Source organism: Cupressus sempervirens, chromosome 6, assembly GCF_028749045.1.
Source record: "Cupressus sempervirens isolate cs-2001-9-10 chromosome 6, ASM2874904v1, whole genome shotgun sequence".
Taxonomy (NCBI): Eukaryota; Viridiplantae; Streptophyta; class Pinopsida; order Cupressales; family Cupressaceae; genus Cupressus; species Cupressus sempervirens.
Genome location: NC_143123.1, coordinates 235,205,192 through 235,221,605, shown reverse-complemented (window position 1 = coordinate 235,221,605; position 16,414 = coordinate 235,205,192). Strand labels below are relative to the sequence as shown.

Here is a 16,414-nt window from a genome sequence, read left to right as displayed (position 1 = left end):
CTTTCACAAGTCAATTTGATACAACCCATATAGAAGTGTCTTAAAGTACATTAATATTTGAACTGGGAATACTATTAAATGAGTTATGCTGATCTCAAGAATATGCTTTATGTTGTCGCAATTTGTGATAAAAGATATTAAGAGTAGAATGCTCATGACTTATTTGAAACCCCTGGGATTCACCGGCAATGTAGCCAGGGAATGGTGAAGAGGTGTAAAAAGAGCAGAGAGCTCATAAAGTTCTTAATGCACCTGGGACTCACCGGTTGGTAGCCATGAAATGGTGAAGAGGTGGAATAATCTGCAAGAAAACAAGGAGAAATCAGACATGAGTAACTTAAAAAAAAAATACTTAATAGCTTGTGCATGATCGTGTTTATTGTATTCTCTTGCTGTCAAGTTGAGTGGTGTGTTAAGATACTAGGATGCTCAGTGGTTGACATGATGATCCCTGTCTATTATGGGTAGGGAAGGCCTTTCTCGTAAGAGATTTTGTGGGGATAAATTATGGTTCGAGGTTGGGTGGTTAATCCCCTGACAATGTTTCACCTCTCCCCCAATTGTCAGACGTACAACAGACAAAGATAAGCTATACATTCAATTGTTTGTCGAAAACAGATATTTTTACTTATTATGATGTATATGCAAGACTAAGGTAAGATTAATTGAGTTTTATCGTCGTTACAGTTATTTTACATTTAGTTGTGAGAGAAAGATTTATCGGATGATTGTTATTTCAGTCTTTCATTTTATATGAATAATAAATATGAGCATATCTCCTAATCTTAAGTTATTGCCATAGTTAAACAATCGAAAGGAAAGGAATGATACAATGGTATTTGGAGCCCTAAATAATATAGTGGTAATTGAAGCCCTAAATGATAAAGTGGTATCTAAAGCCCTAAAATGATCCAATGGTAATTGATGCCCTAATTGATACAGTGTTATGTGATGCCCTAATTTTATATAGTGGTATTTAATGGTAATTGTCATTTGATTTTTGATATAGCGATATTGGATGGAAGTTGTTGTATGATATTGTTGTAGTAGCATTTGTGGACTAATCTGGGTGATTGCAGAAGCATCCCTACAATGATTTCTTGGTCCAAATTCCATGGTATGTGGATTTTAATTTCTATAGTAAATTCATTGACGGTGTTTTTAAGTTCTTAGTTAAGAAATTTTGTTTAACTGATTTAACTGTCTTCTTATGAAAATGAAGTAATAACTGTATTTCTTTGAGTATGTTAATTGTTAATTAAGACCTGGGAAAATGGGATGTTACAATACTCCTTGATATCACGAGTAAGGTGATATCTAAAATTCATACTTGGTTGTCTGCCCTAGCTAAGAGGGAGTGTTATTGAATAGCATCGGTCAGAGACTGTAGATTGTATATGTATGTGCGTGTATGTTTTACATACACTCACATACATATACAAATCAATCTGATAATATCTTAAATCTGATTAAGCACTTCATATCAAACTAAGATGAAAATCTGTATATATATATACATTCGATACCAAAACATGATGGTCTTATAGATCTATCCAATATGCCTCTTTATATGAATAATATATCAGTCACAGTTAGTTAGTACTAACTAACTAATCTGATCCTGTAGAAGATCAGATTAATTAGTTAATACTAACTAATCATATTGGAAAATCGTGGCTCTTGATATTGAAAGATCATGACCTATCTTGGAAGGCGTCCATTGGAATCAATATATATGTGCACTGATGGTTGTAGTATTGACATCGAAATTAATAAATGCTCAATACCTTCAGCAGCAGATTGACATGTATCATATTGCTCATTATCATTTGTATTCTGTCTAATATTATATCTTATATATATTGCATTCGCAGTCTACAGAGATTAACATAATGCAGATTGAGACACAGAGATTAACATATAGCAGATTGAGAACCAGATATCAACATTATTGCAGATTGGACTCTTACATACTGGGCGAATCACACATACTGAAGGTATTAAAGATTGAACATATTATTCAGCATTGATAAAGGTACATCTGCTCTTATACCTACAAATAAGAGTGCAAACTTATTAGTAAACTGTGATTAAAAATAAAAGAAACATACAGTCTGCTAGAAGTTTAATTCATTTACAATACTGCTATGATGCTTGCACTTCAAATAATATGAAGGTTGCATCAGCAACCGATATGCTCGATGAGCAAAGAGTTTACAAGGGAACAAATATAATAAAAATTCTTAATACACACTTCATAGCTGATTGGCTCTGGCCTCATATAATATGTGAAAGGGCATAGTGAATCGACTCCAACTTTGATTATTAGTACTGCCTTGATTAGTATAAACACAATGTAGTTTGGTGATAATAATGATAAGCATAATGCAGGATTAGAACAGTATGTTATGTAATTACAATAACAATATAGTTTTAAGGATAAATCATAAAGAATAGCCAAGTGATGACAAGTATCCATTGCTTAGACTATATGATTACTCAATCTCCGATGATTATCTGTTGTCAATCACAAATATCCTCCGTATAGAAGTCTTTGTATTTATCAATGACATGGATAAACATAATGATTATTGAGTATCAGCCATTTCCTACCTGTTTAGATTTTATATGTAGCTGTTTGACATTGGGTTTCTGCCCTTGAGCGTATTCTATTATTGTGCAGGAGAGGTTCTAGCATATTATGATTGCTTACCAATTCAAAGGTCTTCATTGTATTGGGGAGATGTTGACCCATATCTTCCATATAAGAACGTCAGTTATTGTTCATGAATTCTCTCATGTGTCTGTTAATTCAAGTAATGATTTATGTTGATAGAGACTCCTTCATGGTGGCGTTGTTTAGTAATCATGACGACTGCATAACAGGGGCTTTATGCAATAGTCTCCGATAGCAATACTTGTTAGACATTATCGTGGATGCATACACAGCCTCATAATATGGTCCACCAAAATCATCGATAGTCCTTGTATTGACTGATGGAAATAACCAATTTGTTTTCAATCACCACTACCATTAACGGGGGTGTGGATTTGATTACAATATACTCAATTTAAACTCTGGAGTTTATCATCAATGCTTCTCCAGTGTTTGTCTATCCTTGTCTTTGTATGTCTTATGGTGGTGTATTGAAGTTTTGCGTAGAAGATTATTCCTTCTCATTGAGTATGGATTATTATATGGTGGTGTATCGAAGGTTGGAGTAGAATATTATTCCTTCTCATTGAGTATGGATTATTAAAACAATAATTATAATAAGTTTATATCTTTAATTTAAACTTTTTAAGTCATTTATTGATCGATACTTTCCAAGTCAGGAACAGGGATATTACAATGGGGCTCATTGGTAAATCTGGCCCTTTGGAACTTTTTGTAACATGGTTAATTGTATGCCCATCCAATACATTCCATGGCTCTTTTTTTGCAACTTTCATTCTGGGTGTTTAATCATCATTAACCGTCATTTTACTGTAATGGTTTGTTGTATGCTTTTTTTAAATACAAATATCGTCATTGATAACAAAAAAGTACTTGTAGACATAGTTCTTTTCTTTGTGATTGGATGGTGACTAAAACAAGTGTAAGTAAATAATATCTTCGTTTACACTGACAGACTGGTATAATTTGTAGTTTGTAGTAAGAAGAATATAAATGCATTAGTTGACAAAGCTATTGATAATAGATCTATGCATTTATCTTTTGAGGGCTAAAAACTTGTTTGTCAAGTGATTAAGAGATTTTTCTTTTATTATATATATTTATTTCTTTGGCAGTTCTGGATGGACCATCTATTGAAAATGTTGACACGGCTGCAACAATAATTCAAAAGGTGCTTGATGAGGTTAGTTACTTTCGAATTTAATTGCTTTTAGACTATTATGTTCTAATGAGTCTGATTTCTAATTTTCTCTTCAAATATTCAGTATTTTGCACTCTGCACTATAGAAACTCTGCTTTTCCGTTAGCTTTGCAACTGTCATTATTTAAGTAGTAGATAACCAACAATTTTTACTTGTGCCAGCGACAATGGTTACACATAAGTGCATTAAATGTTATCTTTTAGAGGTCATATAAATCTATCTGAAAATATTATGCTATAGAAAATTAGCATCTCCGTTTTTATACTATTTATCCTGAATACTAAATTAACCAGTGATTGGATGACCTTTTTACCAACTACAGTTTTCCTGTAGAGAATTGCATGTGTAATAGAAGATGATTGCAGATTTTGTAGAAGATAGACAACATATAATGCTTTATGTCTGATCAAGTTTTTCGGAGGAATAACTCAAATGGAGGGGATAATGCGATTGTAAGATACTATTTTTAGTTTATGTGCTTTAATAAATCTGGATTGTTCAAAAAACCATTTAGTTTGAAAGACATTCTTTCTTCTACAAAATATTATGTGATCTTGTGGTACAAATTTTCCTTGACAATCGATTGACATTCACAATTTCTCGTGTCTTGTCATTGAGACATAAATAGTCACTTCCGTTCTCCTTTCTTATTTTCTGGGTGACTGATATCTCCATGCGACAATGACATACAAGGTATGCTGTCTATATGACTGCATGCCTGATTAATTTGCCCACAATGATGAAAGTTGTCTATTTAATTGCATTTTCTTACTTCCTGGTCACATTCTTTGATTATTCCGTCAAACCTATACCTTTTTTAACTTTTAGTTTAATAGATAGTTTTTCTTATTAGGCCATGTTGGTTTTCACACCATTGCCCCATTGCAAATGGGGACTCCCTCTTTTGCTTTAGCAAGTAGGATTCTTTGTCTTAGATGGTTTTAGTTGGCAAAATTTCCAAGTCTCCAAGTTCAGGGCACGTTGGGAAGTAGTTTTACCCAGGGTTTGTGTGAGCTTTTTGATGCCACTTAGAGGAATTTTCATAGCTTAAGTCCAAGTTTAGAGTGGAAATTTTAGCTCAGGAGAGATGGGGTTTGCATGTTTGGGAATTAGGGTGAACTTTGTGGGGAAGCCATATCCGGCAGAAATTTTGCAACTTTGGAGTTTTCCCTTCAGTGGAAATTTCACAACTTTGGAATTTTTGCCTTCAGTGGAAATTTTGCAACTTCGGAATTTTCCCTTTGGTGGAAATTTTGCAAATTTGGAATTTTCCCTTTGGTGGAAATCTTGCTTGGAATTTTCTCTTCGGTGGAAATTTTGCAACTTCGGAATTTTCTCTTAGGTGGAAATTTTGCAACTTCGGAATTTTTCCTTTGGTTGAAATTTTGCAACTTCGGAAATTTTCCTTTGGTGGAAAACTTGCAACTTTGGAATTTTCCTTTCGGTGGAATTTTGCATCTTTGAAAATTTACCTGCCTCCCAGTTCTCCCAAAAACCTCAAGACTTCCCCTTTGGGCAAAATGAAGTGCAAACAATTAAGGGGGCCTTTATCCGTTGCAAATTGAGCATTGCAATATTATAACAATGAGGGGAAGTAATTGATAATTTTCCAAAGAATTTCCCTCTTGGGAAAAATTCGCATCTTTGGAAATTTCCCCACATTGAGTCTCCCAAGTTTTACCATCTTTTTAGGCATTAGAAGATTGATTTATGGCATGAGGGCAACAACATGAACAAGAATAGAGAAAGGAATCACCAAGGATGTTCAAATGAGGAAATTTTGAGGATACCATGTCTTGGAGAAATTTTGCATCTTCAGAAATTTCCCCAGCTGACTCTCATTCATTGTTGCTTGCCAAAACCATCCTATCTCTCCGCAAACAAAAAAAGATGAGGAGAGAGAAAGTGAAACAAATTAGAAATAAAAAATAAAAATAATAATAAGTGGTTTTGGATTGTGATGAGATTAAAATTTGCCCCTACTTTGCAAAATGGTTGGCACGATGGATTTTATTTATTATGGTTGTGTTTTTATTTTTAAAATCTTTCCCCAAGCTTAATGCTCTTCTCCTTTGCTTTACAAGGTGAATTTGAGAAGGAGAAGGGCCAAATTGGAATCCGTTCTTGGAAATCATAGTTGTTGGTGCGCATACCCTCCATCGTCACGGCAACAAAAATTGGCAAGGTGAATTCAAGGAGTTAGAGAGCAAGGTGATGATCAAGGCCTCAAAACTTCAAGTGGATAGTACACGAAGATGGCTCAAGCCCGAGGTTTCAAGTGAGAAGGAAGGATTCATGGTTAAGCTATCAACCCGCAAATTTAGATTGGAGTCAATTGGAAATTCAGGAAAGGATAGAGGATCCAAGTACATGAGGACATGCTCAAGGAGAATCAAGAAGGATCAAGTTCATAGGTTCACGAAGATGCAAGCGGTTCAAGTCAATTCCATGAGGAATTTCCAAAGTATGATGAGGTGGCAATTGTTTGCCTCCCCCAATTAGAAAATTTCAGCTTCACGCACAATCAATCAAATTGTGCCAAGTGTCCTATTTTCTCATTGGCTATCAAAATCATTGTAATTTTCTTATTGGCCCATGAATTGGTGCCTTAAATGTAATTGGTTGTAAATTTGGCAACCCTAATTAGGCTTAGTGGGAAGAAATCAACCCTTGATCTTGAATTGATCTTGGCCCTTTGTTGTAATGGAACTACTATAAAAGGCCAAGGCCTTCTTATTTGTAAGGGGTTAGATTAGATTAGCTTAGGAAATTAGCTTAGAGATTGGAAATAGTAGAGGGCTACGAGAGTAGAGTAGGTAGCTAAGGGATAGACTTGATCAAATTGTTGGTATGATAATTTCAAAGTAATGGATAATTCATTGTTGGTTTTCATGGTGAATTACTTAATATTGCGTTGGAGTGTTGCATGGTTTCCTCATTCTTTCCCTTGGAGTAGATTTCTTTTCTTGTTGAATTAGTTTAGTTGAATGGAAGTCATTGTGGATGTTTACTTGTTTGACTCAAACAAATCCGGGCCACTAGCCTCTTGCCAACGGTAAGGGTGCCTTGCGTGGTAAGCCAAAAGTAATACTTAACTTCAATTGATGTTCAATCTTTGGTTTGCATCCAGAGGATGGGATTAGAGAGAGGATATTGATGTGAAAATCATTTGTGTATTCCTTAGAAGCTTACACTAGGTGGGTGGAGCCACTAGTGAGATTACACCTAGTAGAGTACAAGTCCATCCATGATTCATTTCATTCCTAGTTAGAGGTGGAAGTAGTAGTAGAAGTTTAAGTTGAAGTGGAAAATTTGGAAAATCAGAAGCTATATTTTCATTGCACATTGTAGAGCGAAATCTTTAGAGGTGCAAGAGTTGATATCCATTGAATGAATAAACATAAGTCCCTTTGTGATAATCAGCATATCACATCATAAAATTGAGTGAAGTCCACGATTAAGAAGGAACCTTGAAGTCATTTCATGATCTTACTTTGCAAGATTAGCATGAGAAATGACCTTATATCAAGAGGATTGGATATTCGGTGTTTCACTCTGAAACATTAAGTGTTTGATTCTGCATGTTGTAGTGTTTCAGCCCGAAAAATTAGTCATATCGGTATGATATCAGTCTTCAAGTAACCACATCTTCTTGTAAATATGATTATCTTAATAGCACGAATTAAGGAGAAATAAAAAGGAAATATTAAAGGTCACTTTGTTAATGTGCTTTAATGAATCATTTTAATTAGGAATTAGTAAAGCCGTTGGGAAAGTTCCAAGTGAAATTATAAAAAGAGGAATTGGGAGCTCATTTTTCTCATACTTATTATTTTTCTATGTTGTGGATTTGTAGCTTCTTGTGGAGAAAATCCCTAGGATGAAAACCTTAAGAGAATTGGTTCCATTGTTGAGAGATCTACTGTTAGCAATTGCATGTTGGTTCACTTAGGTTTCAAGTAGGAGCAGAAACAGAGGAAGTTAAAATTATTTGTGGAGTCTTTCTGGCAAGACAAACTATCGAAAAACATAAAATTGTATAGATTTCTTGCATTAAACAAGAGGCTGACACAATAGCTGGATAGTCATTGACTCATTTGTATGGGTGATGGAAATAAATGAAGATTTGAATGACTAGGGCTTTTCAATTGGACGCCAAAATTTGAGATTGCATTTTGTGCAGTTAGGCATTGAAGTTTATGATAGCTTTGGACTGAGTTTATGCTCCCAACTTATGGCCACCAATCATCCCTTTGCTAGGCCCAACTTCCCATGCCAACCATGGATCTTTCTTGACAGCCACCCTTCATATATTCAGGCATTTGGAATCTACAGTAGAGAGATCACTCATTGGAGGTAGGAAATCAGAATTTGCAGTGTTGAAGCTAGTGTTTGATATCACCTTATGATGGACCAGCCCTATCTTGAATCTGCTGAAGATTCCTCAACAAAATAGTACTCTATCTTGTCTACTTTCCCTTTTGACACTCTTGTGTCCTTGACTCCAATACTCCCTACAAGAGAAGCTTAAATTCTTGTTCTTAAGTCATTTATTATATCTCCATCAAACCTACTGACTGATTGTTGTACTGATTGATGCTTTGATAACTGCTGCTTGTCTTTTTCGTGAGATCAAGGGTTGGACTGATATTTTGATTTAGAGGCAGCCTACTCCATGCATTGCTTTCTTTATTTCTTCATGTAAGGTGGAAGGATCAAATGCCTTAATCCACCACTTTAGTGGCTCCATGAGTCCCTCACTAAATAAGACAACCAATCTCTTTTCAGTAATCTCTGAAACCATAACACTGAGCCTTCAAGAATCTGCTATATGCGCATACACTGTACCATATCACTTCAACTGTGCAAGCTCCCTAAAATGCAACTCAAGGTCCTTCATATCAAACCTCTCAATCAACATGGCAGTAAACTCATCATAGGTAGTGATTGATCTATGACCCAGAGTAATGAGACCATGATACCACCACCATTGTGTAACTCTCTCCAAATGCAAAATGGAAAGCTTAAATGCCTCATCTTCAGCCATGAGTTTTAGAGAAAAATAATTATCAAACTTATGCACCCAAGCTCTAGCAGAACACTTATCACTTCCATCAAGGTGATCAAGCATGCCCTTACCCAAAGCAGACTACAGGTTTCTTCGAACTGTTGGTCCTTTGTGATCAGCTCTCCTTCCACTCCACTTCTTCTTTTGATCCATGAACTCATTGAAGATCAAGTTGTTGTTGAGTGGCTCAGGAAGGGTACCATACTTAGCATAGGCATGCCTTAGCTCATCTACCAGAAATAGAGGAGTTTCATTGACATTCTGCAAGGATTCCTTCTGATCAAGCTTACTCAACGCTTAAGACATATGATCAATCACGGTTTCAAATCTTATCCCCATCCGTGCATTTGGGCTCAAACAATGAGCTCTCTCCTTGTCTCTACCCACCATTATCTCTGATGTGTTCTCACTATTTCTGGAGGTCCTTGATACATGCCTAAGATTTCTAAAACATTTTCTCCCTCTGAAACTTGTGGGGGCTGCCATTGATGTTTCCTCTGTACTCTAATATTAGTCTTAATGCCTTCTCACTAATAGAAAGTTCAACTCTGATTGAAGGTTACTTTAACTGGTTGGCAGGAAAAACTTGCTTTTAGACCACTGTAATTACCACCCCTAATTTTCTTTGGAAATATATAAAACCACATAGAAATTAATGTAGAATGACTACTGATTGTTAGCTTTCAATACACGCAAATACATAAACTGACAAATGCAATGCTCACAATAGTAAACTATATGGAGTGGGGGATTTGAAACCATTGCCAATCAGTCAGTACAAATCATAGAAGGAGAAAACAAAGCATTAAAATCAGATCATAAAGCATGCAGCAAACTCACTTGAACTTGATAAGAAAGGGCACATGCAAGTCTCAAAAACCCCAATATTTGAACTTAACCAGCATCTACCTCATATAAAGTTGCTGCACTGTAAAGATACCTAACCTCTGAGAAGTCTGATTTTTAACTTGAAAAATCACCGTCACACAACTGAAAATGATAGTACACACCAAATACTGGAAACCTGGATCAGAAATTGCAAATTCTCCATCACTCCAAATAAATTTTTTCCTGTAATCTTCAAGAACATTGAAAAGCCCACAATTCTGAGAGCCAACTGTTTACTGTACAGGGTAAACGGATATTTATTGCATTAAGAGACTGGAATGTAACATAGAACAAGATACTTTATTCATATAAGCAGATATGCCATTCTAATTACAATGATGATTCATAAATCCATTCGGACGATGTACATATACTTCCCGAAGGGGTGACTCAACCATCACGCAACCTTTCAGACACTAACTCATCCCGTTAGCTATTATATATTTTTTACTGACAACATCATCCCCCCCAAAAGAAAAAGTCGTCTCCGGACAACAAAATAGAGACAACTAACTACTAAGTACATCAAGACTCAAAACAAACTAAGAAGAAGAGGGATGCCTCCCTGGTAGGGTTGGTGTGGTAGGCATCCTTTGTGCCCTAAGATCGCTCAGTTGTGCTTGCAACTCGTGCACTTGTTGCATCCAGGCGTCCAAATTCAGTTTGGCTTGCATCTGGAGTTCTAGTGCTTTCTTCAACATGTTGGCTATTTTTTGGAGCTCTACCTCCTTTGCATCTAACTCTCTCTTTGCATCCCCCAACTGAGATACAAATGTTGCTTGCTCCTTCTCCCAAGCTGCCTGCTGTGTGGTCAGACTAGCCTGTACTGAGGCTAATTTGGTAGCTGTCTCCTCCCGAGCCCCTGTTGTTGCTACTTGATCCGCCTCACTCCTGCGTAGAGCATAGTACGCCTCTCGATACGCTTTTACTATATCTCACATGGGTTGCTCAACTTTGCTTTCCACCACAGGCTCTTGAGTAGTCCACCCCTTCCGCATCTTTGGCGTCTCTATGTTCGGGCATCCTCTTGCCTCGAAACATATTGAGAAGGGTGCTGGACAACCAACCCACATAAATGCCATGACTTGCTCTAACTCCCGTACCACTGCCTCCAAAGCACGTCTTTGTGCTGAGACTACTACTTGACGACCTCGAGTCAACACATCCGCTAAGTATGTCTCGATATCCTCCTCTATAGTTGTCGAAGGGTTAGATGGTGTGGTGTGCTCCGTGGCCATCGTTGCCTCTACTGCTTTTAACATCCTCTCCGCAGTACTCCCTATCGGAGGTTGGGGTGGTGGTGGCTCCATTGCAACGGTAGGATGACTCTCTGCTTGCGGGGATGGAGGATCTGTCACCTCAGGTACTTCTCTCATGGGTGAGATAGTGACAAGTGTTGGTACTACCGGTCTAATGCTGAATCTCCTACCCAAGTACCCACTTAAGTCTTGCTCATTTAAGTCCTTGGCTACAGTATCCTCACTGGTGGCCAATAATGCATCGTCTACTGTGAGCACTGCATCAAATCCCACTACCTCTAGTCTGACCTGTGGTGTTCCTGAGCTCTCAGGAATTTCCTGTACCGGTAACTCCATCACCTCCTTTGGTAAGGCTGTCGTCGGTGATGGATGTGATTTTGTCCCAACTATGGTCATAGCCTCTGGAATGGTCGGGGTCTCTACAACCGGTTGAGCCGCTACTGTGATAGGTATCATCACCATCAGCTGCCAAAATTGTCCAAATCCTGGGATGTGTGCACTGTGCATACCCACTGGAACCAATTGTGTTGTTGCCAAAAGTGCAAGTTGCAGAAATAGTAATGGTGTTGCCGTAATAACTTCTATCACTTCATCATCATCTTCCTCCTCTCCCTCGGTCCCACTCTCATTAGAAGATGTCTCCTACTGACCACCATCCGTATCTCTTGCATCCTGTCTTGGTTGCTTCTACCCGACCATGGTCTTGTTGCCAAGTGTGTCCAGGTGTCTCCACTGCACAATAGGGGGCTCACCTTGCCCGAGCGGTCTAAGCTTGACCTCTAATCTGTTGGGAAGAATCATCTGCGTTGTTGCATCTGGGAATAATCCGATCGCGTAGTGAGGCATGTAGAAGGTCTTATGCTGAAGTGTCATGAACTCATACATTCTTTCTGCCAGTAGTGCAGCCCAATTGTACACTCCCATTCAGGATCCCGTTCATCATCGTTACCTGTGGAAATGAGATATCAGATGTGCGGCTTGATCCTGTGAGCCGACTCTTCACTAAGTCCATGAGGCAATGCCAATGCCCTTCTTGAATGTTGGACTTCTTTAGTCCTCTACCCTTCGAAGTGTCCATGGGAGCTTTTTCTGTTTGCGACAGGTCACCATATACCAGCTGTATCAGCTGCGCCTTCACCTCTCGATTTAACTTTTTTGGCTTGTCAATTTTCTTCCCACCTTGTGCATGGCCAGGTATTCCAAATACCCACGTGAAATTTGGTGCCCTAAATGAGATTGCTAGGTCATGCCGGAGATAAGCAAATGAACTAGTTCGAGAGAATCGATTGTAAGTCTCTATCATTGTGCACAGAAAGCCTTCGTAATCTCGAATGCAAAACAATGGCATTTGTATTGCCCATTCCACCTGCGCCTTTCGGATGCCGTTCTTCACTAGATGGTTCTCGGATGTATCCTGCAACCATTTCCTGCATTTAGCTCTATTCAGGCCTTCAAAAGAGATATTATTTGGTGTGAGGTGAGCAGGTGCAGCCGTTGGTTGTGCTGCTTGCTTGCCCTTCTTTTTACTTGTGCCTGTATTTGTGCCTCTTGCAACATGTACACCTAGGGGCAAAGTCTTCACACTTCTGTTCATGTTTGTGCTAGTTACCAAATCTTCGTCTAACTTCTTCCAAGCTCACTTCCCAACCGAGTGCATAACTTTCACCTCTTTTGTCCTTTTGTGTGAAGAAAAATCAGTTAGGGTATTTTGCAATTTTCCCTAAAGGCAATGATGGTATGACAACCATACTTGAGAAATTCACATTTGCATGAGAGTCTGCAAGACCATACAGAGTAGTACTTTAGCTTGTGTGAGCAGCAACAAAGATTTTAGTTTGTTCGACTCCTTCCTATGTAGAGTTTGTACTCTAATGAACATGCTTCATAGATTCCATGTGTGCACTTATCTTAGTCCCGTATGCACACCATACTCTCTCTGATATTCCCCTTATGTATTGTATGGCTGTCCTGCCTTTGTTTTGCTTAATGATATGGTGTGAGAGTTTAAAATTTGCACCTTTACCTCTTCTTGTTTATGGTCCGTACAATACCGACCTTTCCTTTGTTGCTCTTGTCTCCTTTGTGTTTGTATGCTGTATGGTGCTTGGAATTTTAAATCTGTGTGGTCATACGGTCATAAGGTGTTTACTTCCCTTTTGGCCGTAGTTCGCTTGGTAACAAGTCAATTCTTGTATGGGCTGTACGGTGTGTACTACGTTTTCCAACTTTCTCTTGTTGTGGCCCTACGTTAACTATTTCCTTTGTTGCTATGGTCTTGTTCCATCGTACGAGTATCACCACAGTACGGGTCTATCCTACAGTGCGGTTTTTTTTCCTACTTTGTGCTTTGACTGTATGGTGGCTTCCTTCCTCACTCTGTATGGTGACTTCTTTGTGGCCTTCTGCTCTAGCCGTACGGTACCATATACTTTCTCCTGTGATCTTTGCTTTAGTTGTATAGTGCGCTTGTGTAGTCTCAGTTCGCCTTGTGTCCATACACTTCTTCCCTCATGTCACGACCTCTGCCCAGACCATACGACTTACTCTGTCTCTTACTCTTTATCTCCAAGTCCGTACAACCTACGACTCGTAGCAAATGAAGTTTTTCTCCTGCTCCACCTTCTAAAATAGCTGTACGGTGCTCGCTTTCCTCACTTTTTCCCTGAGGCCGTACGGTGGGCACACCTTTCTAAATAGGCCGTATGACTGTACGATATTTACTAACCGGTTTCACCTATTTTCCCTTTGAGGGCCGTACGATTTTGTTCATTGTATTTTACTTATAGAGGTTCATGCACTTTTGCAAAATCCTACCCTCGACTAATGTTAACCTCGTATGAACTTAGTCATTTGTTATTTACATACTATTAAATATATATATTATTATTTACTTATTGTCATAAATTTTACTATTATTATTTACATTCTTTCGGAATTGTTCGTCCGGCTGCCATTATCTTCCCGGACTTCATTTCGCTAGTGATAGATTTTTAACTTAGACCCATTTACTGCATCAACCACCTCTTTCCCATCCAACGTCCATAATCTAATTGCTCCGTTATTGCCCACTTCACGAATTTTGTATGGCCCGTTCTGTTTCACCTTAAATGTGTCGGGTTTGATTTCATTGCACCCATTATACTTTAATACTAGTTGCCCTGATTGGAACCTATTTAATTTCAAGTGCTTGTTGTGCCATACCTTACGCTTGTATTGTGAAACTTCGGTGAGCCATTGTGCTTGCAATTGCCATTCGTCGAGTTTATTCAGGTTATACAATCTTTCCTTGAGACTTTCCATGTCTCCTAGTTTATTTTCATTCGCTATTCGTAAACTGGTACCATGAACTTTGTCAGTACTACAACCCCTTGACCATACATTAACTAAAACAGTGTGTCCCCTGGTAACTTTGTAAGAGGTACGGTATGCCCATAATGTCAATGGCAACTTTTCTTCCCAATCCTCCCCTTCAATTGTGCAAGGCTTGTAAATTACAACAACAAAGCTTTTATTTGTGGGTTTTCCTTGTTCGTTTTCTCTACGATAGTACAGGCTCGATAGGGAGTGGTATATTTTGAATTCCGTGGTGAGTAGCTGGATGACATGGTTGACAAAATGTCCCCCACGGTTGATCGTCAACTGTATAGGGATTTTGTACCTTGTAATGATCTACCCGTAGATGAATCTTGCCGTGTTTAGTGAAGAGTTGTCTGGTAGGGCCCACACCTCTACCCACTTGGTAAGGTACTCCTTTGCTACAACAATGTACCTACATCCTTAGGCTTTGCTCACCTTGAGGGGCATGACAAAGTCTAGCCCCCAACATTCAAATAGTTCCTACGTGTGTGAAGGGTTCAGAGGCATGAAATCCCTCTTTAGTGGCTTCCCGACCCTCTGGCATGTATCACATACAACCCTCTGGCATGTATCACATACAACGACCCACTCCTTGGCGTCATTGTGTACGGTTGATCACTACAATCCTGCGAAAAGTATCTTATGCATTGTGTTAGGCCCCATATGTCCACCTGTTGGCCCTTCGTGTGCTTCCTTCAATACTTTCGGTATTTCTTCCTTTAGAACACATCGTTGTAAAATCTGGTCGGGTCCCATCTTATATAGCAACCCATTGATCAATTGGAACATTCGACTTCTCAACTCTAGTTTCCTCTTGCTTGGCGGCATTTTCCTAGGAAATTGCCTCGTTGAAAGATACTCCCCAATACTTGCGTACTAGGATGGTAGTACGACAATTTGAAATACTTGTGCGTTGGGAAAGTCAACATTGACTCCCTTTGGGGGTTCTCCCGATTTGATCCTGGATAGGTGATCGTTACTGACGTGGCTTTTTCCAGGCTGTACCACAATTTTAAATGTAAATTCCTGCAACAAAAGTAGCCATCTTCTTATCCCTCCTTGGGTGATCGGTTTGTTCATGAGATATAGCAAGGTTTGATGATCTATGTAGAACACGAATGGAGTCGCCAGTAGGTAGTGTCTAAACTTCTGTATGACATACACCATTCTGAGAGCCTCTTGCTCTATCATGCTATAATTATTTTTTGCCTTAGACAATAGTCTACTTGCGAAGTACACCGGGTGGTCCAATCTGTGATCACTTGTCGATGCCAACGTTGCTCCAATTGTGTAGTTTGATGTGTTGACATATACATGGAACTCCATGCCCTAGTTCGGATAAGCTTGGATAGGTGTTGTGGCTAATTGTGTTTTCAATTCCTCAAAGGCTTCATCATGCGTTGTTTCCCATTTGTAGGGTTCTCCTTTGCAGGTTAGCTTGTCGAGCGGGTAAGATATTTTGGCAAAGTTCTTAATAAACCTTCGATAGTACCCTATGTGTCCTAGGAATGATTTCACTTTGGTCACATCTATCGAGGGTTGCATTTCCAGAATCACTTGAACCTTGTCCGGATCGGTCTTGATTCCTGCCTTGCACACGATGTGTCCCAACAATTTTCCTTGAGGCATTGTAAATCTGCACTTCTTTGGATTCATGCTAGTTGCACTCGTGTACATCTTTCCATGCATCCCCTGAGTGCGGTCAGATACTTGTCCTTCGCACTAAAAACTGACCATTCATCCAAGAATGGTTTGAAGTTTTTGACTGACATCTTGTCAAAGATGTGTAGGATGAATCATTGAAACATTGCCAGAGCGTTGCATAGACCGAAGGACATTTTGTTGCAGCCATACACTCCATCTTCTACCACGAAGGTTGTTTTCAAGTTATCTTCCTTTGCGATGGATGTCTGGTTGTACCCGAAAAATCCATCTATGAATGAATATATTTCATGCCCTGCCA

The 16,414-nt window shown here is 38.7% G+C and overlaps 1 protein-coding gene across 13 annotated transcripts in view; it reads left to right on the top strand.

The window, feature by feature from the left end:
- LOC149552117 (uncharacterized) overlaps positions 1-16,414 on the top strand; it is a 124,629-nt gene that overhangs the window by 64,775 nt on the left and 43,440 nt on the right. For all 13 annotated transcript variants that reach the window (XM_089787602.1, XM_089787598.1, XM_089787597.1 and 10 more), the window contains one exon: positions 3,793-3,860. In XM_089787602.1, coding sequence (XP_089643728.1) covers positions 3,793-3,860 — 68 coding nt within the window. The remainder of the gene's footprint in view (positions 1-3,792; positions 3,861-16,414) is intronic.